Genomic DNA, 6,090 nt, shown 5'->3' with positions numbered 1-6,090 from the left:
TGTGTTTTTTGAACATTAAAGCATGTCAACATATTCTGTTACACCAAATACACAAAATAATGATCTTTAAAAAAGCCTTTAAAGTTGCCACAGTCATTGCATTCTTTGCATGTGCTGCACTTTATTTGTACCATTTTGTTTTATTAGTTTATTTATTAGAATTTGAAAGATAATAACAATATTGATTGATAAGTGAGATCTGATTTTAGTCCTTGAAAACCAAAAAAGTAGTGCAAGTCCTTAAAATCCTGGAATTTTATTTTGCAGTATCTGTACGAACCTTGTTTAAGTTACCATTTCTTGGACCATTTTAATGTTTTTGTTGTTGTTAACTGAACTGAACTGTAGTTTTCTGGAGTAAAGTGTCTTTGTATATTTCATATTTTATATTCATTTCCTAGTATTTAATTGACCATTATTTCTTTTGAACAAAACAATTTCAGAAATTTCATATTTTAGATTGTAGGTCATCTTGTACCCTGTCAAGGACAAAGCTAACCAGCAAAACTTGATATCAAAATCATCCTAAATGTTACATGTGTTTGCACCATATTGTAGTGAGCAAACTTTCTTGGTATTGCTGTTTCAAATATCCACCATAGTCTGTTCCACCATAGTCTGAGCCTGTCAAGGGCTAATGGCAATGGCAGATACGTTACTAGTTAGTTTAAAGGAAAATCATTTTATTTTTTTGTTTGCCAAATAATCCTGTTTATGTGTCCGCCCCTGCAACCCCCGGAAAAAAGTTCAGGCTCAGGATTTTTTTTTGCTTAACCCCTGATATATATACTCCGATTACTGAAATTAATTTTGACCACCTTTAGCTTTCTTCATGGTGTGCATTGTTGCAACAAGCATCTGTAAAAAATAAATACAAAAAAAAAAAATTTCAAATTAATATACCTATTCAAATTAATATACTATAATAATATATATTAATATTGTGTGTGGGGGGGGGGTTTGTGCATGCACACAAAGGGTGTATGTGTATTCATACATTGCATACACTGTCATACATTGTCATCCTGGAATATGTAGGTTAGATGAAAAGCTACTCTGCATTAAACTGAATTATAGTTAAAATAATGTTGCCAAACATATACCAGAAATATATTAATCACTGCAATAATGATCTAATTGCTTATTTAAATCAATATATGATGTCTTGTTTTCACCGTTATATTCTGTCAGGATTAAAATATTGTCGCGAATTTGGTATGCTTTAAATATAGTCCTATAGCATTAATCTCACAACATTATATCCCACATTCAATATTATAATGACTATTGACAGATTAAAATGAAACTAACACATCGTTTATTTCCAAGACCACATACAGCATACATTAATTGCAGTCTTTGCATTAATCTACAGTAAGCGGAGCAACTATGAAATGTGTAGGCTGCTGCGCTGCTTTGTGTTCTGCCGTTACCGGGGAAACTGCTGCATTTCTGCCGCTTCAAAAGCGCCTCCTGCTGGCAGAGCTTATATTTCCAAGACCACATACAGCATACATTAATTGCAGTCTTTGCATTAATCTACAATAAGCGGAGCAACTATGAAATGTGTAGGCTGCTGCGCTGCTTTGTGTTCTGCCGTTACCGGGGAAACTGCTGTATTTCTGCCGCTTCAAAAGCGCCTCCTGCTGGCAGAGCTTTTTACGCTGCAAACATGCAGAGTTGTAAATGTGAACTGTGACCTGTTCTTCGTACATCGCTAACTCGGTTAGCTGGATTTGATTGTCGACGATTTGGCATGATCTTGGATTATTTGGTTCTTCGAAGCTCATCCTGGATTTACAGGTCCGTAATCTTAAACCTGCTCGGGAGCAGGCTTATTTCATGTAAACAGGATTAGATTGCATCTTTTTAAGGGAACTGATATTTAAAATCTATCCCAGCCACTGCTACACTATTACAAGAGTACCCTACTAATCCGGGGACAATAAATTAAAATAATAATTGTAAAATTAATTTTAAAATATTATTATAGTGTTGTGTAATCTATAATACTATAGACAGCCAGTTTTACTCATTGAAAGCTTTATTCGTGATAAAATAATAACTCTATAATTGTATTAGAGTCTTACACACGTACAGTTAATCTGAGTCGTGCATTAATTTGAGTGCTGACAGCTATTATGGGAGTGGCTTGATGGAGCGCAGGAGATGCAGATAACTTGATCTTGACCCTTAAGAAACTTTAATTAATGCTGTCACATAACAAATCTGCTTCAAAGATAAAATTACATGAATTGCTAATTACAACATTGAACTAAAAATGTAAAGCCTGTACAAATACTAGTAATCGTGAATATAAATAATTGGGAATTGGGCCGTTCAAAGTTTCAATGGTATTCCATACACTTAAGCTTTAAAGTGTTTCATCCAGGTCGCAAACAATGGAGCATCCAGCAAACAATGGAGTCTCTGCTGGACAAACTACGTAATTACACCATTTACAAGCATTTTATCTGCATTTTATGTTCTGAAAAAATTGTTCATATCGGCGGCGCCGATACCGATATATCTGCGACAGGCTCATATTGGCCGATAAAATCGGCAAAACTATATATCGGTCGGGCTCTACTTTTTAGTTTATTTAATAAATGCTTTAATAAATTTAAGAAATATATTTGATAAATGCAAATAAATGCTGTTCATTGAACTTACTATTTATCAAAGAATCCTGAAAAATAAAATGTATCACCATCCATTTCCACACAAAATATGAAGCAGCACAACTGTTTTCAACAGATAATAATCAGAAATGTTTCTTGAGCATCAAATCAAATTGTAATGATTTCTGTAAGATCGTATGACACTAAAAACTGGAGTAATGATGCAGAAAATTCTACTTTGCATCACAGGAATAAATTACAATTTATAATATATTAAAATAGAAAACTTTTTTAATATGTAATAATATTTCACAATATTGCTGTTTTTACTTTATTTTTTGATCAATTAAATGCAGCCTTGTTGAGCAGAATTTTTTTTATTTCAAAATCATTAACTGTTTCTAAACTTTTGGCAGGTACTTTAATAATAACAATTCTATTAATACATGTTATATTATATTTATTATTATCATGTTTATTAAATGCTGTTTTATTTTTACAGGACAATGGTATTTATTAATATTAAGATGTAAGATATATCTTTTAATGTGATAAAAATGTTTTTTTTAAATAATAGACGTGGTGAGATTTTCCAGGTTTTTTTTTTTACTTTTTTTTTCTAGCTGATCACGTCTGGACTTTATTACAGTACATTTGTGAGTTTGAAATTCATGAAATGTATGAAAATTGTTTTAAGAAATTTATTTTTTTTAGTTTTAAGTTTTAATTTTAACTCTTTTTTTTTTTTTTTGTGCACAACAAAACTCTAGTCTCTTTTATGTGTGAGGTTCAGACGTCAAACTTAATGCTCTTGATGACCTCTATGAGAGATAAAGAACTTCATGCTTCATTTTTCAAAAGCAGATTATAACTTGTTTTGCCTGATATGTGTATCTCCAGTTTGGGCAGTCCGAGTGGACCACGCACTGGATGCTTATGGTCCACCATCACGCAACCGCCAATTAAGAGACGCCGGGGACGTCCACGACGAGCACTGCAGCCCCCAAATCCAGAGATTCCTCCACCCTGCAACCCAGAGCTGCAACCCAGCAACAATGTCCCTGAGCCCAGCCCCCTCCCCTCTTGCCTCTACAGTGGCATGGACATCATGCAGGGCCTGGACCCCAACACCCAGCTCAACAACCTCAAGAGTTCCATCAGCACTTACTTCGGAGCTGCAGGGCGCCTGGCCTGTGGGGAGAAGTACCGTGTGCTCGCTCGCCGTGTCACTAATGACGGCAAAGTACAGTACTTGGTGGAATGGGAGGGCGTCACTGCCTCCTGAGCTTCACATGGGTCTAATGTACTTCATTTCTTGACAATAAATACATAACCTGTAATGAGAGAAGAGCAGTGATAGTGCCCAAATGTATATGGTTGACTGATATAGTTGAAGGTCCTCAGGACTATAATGAAGAAATGGGACTTTGTAGAGTTTTGTGTATGTGACCTGTCTCTGTGGAAATTGAAACAGACTGCCTTCAAGTGGACTGGATTTACACATTGAAGGTGGCTGTAGTTTCAGGTTGAAGACATGATCAATTCACTACTATGTGAAAATAACCCAAGTCCTTGCTTTTTGTCTCTGATGTGGAGGTGCCTTAAGGGATTGCGAAACAGATCCTATATGCTGCTGGAGACAAGATTTTTTTTCTCCTTATTCAGTTAAATATTTTCTCCTAGCTCGAATTGCCAAGAGGAAAGAGCGCTATTGTCAATAGGACACTTTTATTTACATTTCAACTGATTGCACAGAAGCTCATGTACATCCAGTATTGTGTCATCTCAGTTTAAACAGCCTAGCTTGTGAATTTGATTATAAAATGAGATTATGATGTTAAAAAACAATGGAAAATGGTTAATTATTCTCCTGCCACAAAACATCAAATTAAATAAATGAGTAGCATTAATATTTACATAAGATCTTGGTATTTTTGGAGACATTCCACATTTCCAGAAGGCTAATCAAAAAAAAAATTTTATATATATATATTTTGTCTCAAGGTTTTTTTTTTTTTTTTAATATCTGTTAAAAGCATATGACAGAGCGCTGTAGCGTTAGGAGGTCTTCGTATATCCTTCCCTTAAAAAAAAAATCTGTTAATATCAGCCATGGGAATTTTAGTTTTTTTTTCTAGGCTAAGTGCTGTTTTAGTTTATTTTCCTCATTTATAAAATTTTAAATCAGATGTCTAATTTTCATTTTGTGATGGAGGGATAGTCTTTTTTTTTTATACTTTCTGTTATACTATGCAACTAATTCAACAGACCTGTGTATTTTTGTTTTGTTTTGTTTTGCAGCTTCAGCTTCATGTTACAATCAGAAAATGGCAGCAATATTTTTGTTACAATTGACTCAGGCTTTTTGTAGTGCTATTTATTGCATTCAAACAGTGTACACTAACAAATTGTCAATTCACATGAGCACTCAGGATCATTTACAACTTCAATCTAAGATTTGATAGGACTTCCAAATGAGATTTTCAGTTCTTGGCTGAGTGTTTTCATACATTTCTAAAATTCTCAAGTTGTATGAAATTTTTGGTGGAAAACTTTTTTTTTTGGGGGGGGGGCCTGAGAATGCCCTGTTCTCGATAATATTACCTAACCACTTGAAGAGGGTGGAAGTAGTATTGGAATCAGGCAAGTTTTGGACTTTGTTTTATAATAACATTAATACCTCCTGATTTTGATACAACAAATTCTTATAAATATTAAGCTCTTATGTTATTTGTATGAAGCATAATTCAGTTGGTGTACCAGTGTTAGTAAAGCTTGCTTTGGATTTTCCTGGCTTTGAGCAGACTCCTTTAGCCAAAGAATAAAGATCTAAAAATGTATCGGTGTAACTGGCGTTTTTGAATGCTTTGAGATGTTTTGGACCCATATTATTTGGTCAAAAATTCAAGAAATAATTTAAGAAATGTCAATGGCCCTGCTGTGTTTGTGAATGATAACATTGACATCTACACATCTTCTGTGCTATTTTATATAAAATGCTGCATAGATAATGTGACCATTATGAAAACGATTCACATCTTTCCTAACAGCAAGCCGTGGATGACCAAGAATGTAAAACTTTTGCTGAAGGCCCGTAATTCAGCTCTCAGATCTGGTGACATGCAGCAGTACAGCACAGCCAGGATGAACCTAAAGAAAGGCACCAGGGATGCAAAAATGACCTACAGGCAGAAAATCGAGAATCATTTCACCAACTGGCAGGGGATTCGCCACATCACTGGACAGAATAACAGTAGCCTGACCAACAGCAGTGCTTCAGAGGCAGAGCAGCTTAACCAGTTCTTTAGCGCTTTGAAGTGAAAAGAACTGGGACTACTATCAGTCAAGCTTCTGCTGCAAACAACCAGACATTTGTCATTCAGCCTGCTGAGGTGATAAGGACTCTATGTAAAATCAACACACGGAAAGCAGCTGGTCCGGATGGCATCCCGGGGCGCGTCCTCAGAGA

At 35.1% G+C, this 6,090-nt stretch overlaps 1 protein-coding gene across 1 annotated transcript in view; it reads left to right on the top strand.

The window, feature by feature from the left end:
* LOC107658141 (metal-response element-binding transcription factor 2-like) overlaps positions 1 to 4,585 on the top strand; it is a 20,253-nt gene extending 15,668 nt beyond the window's left edge. The window contains exon 15 of the mRNA XM_016446605.1: positions 3,522 to 4,585. Coding sequence (XP_016302091.1) covers positions 3,522 to 3,906 — 385 coding nt within the window. The 3' untranslated portion in view covers positions 3,907 to 4,585. The remainder of the gene's footprint in view (positions 1 to 3,521) is intronic.
* The last annotated feature ends 1,505 nt before the right edge of the window (positions 4,586 to 6,090 follow it).

Source organism: Sinocyclocheilus anshuiensis, unplaced genomic scaffold (genome assembly GCF_001515605.1).
Source record: "Sinocyclocheilus anshuiensis isolate Anshui unplaced genomic scaffold, SAMN03320099.WGS_v1.1 scaffold141, whole genome shotgun sequence".
In the NCBI taxonomy this organism is placed as follows: domain Eukaryota; kingdom Metazoa; phylum Chordata; class Actinopteri; order Cypriniformes; family Cyprinidae; genus Sinocyclocheilus; species Sinocyclocheilus anshuiensis.
This window is presented reverse-complemented; position numbering and strand designations above follow the sequence as displayed.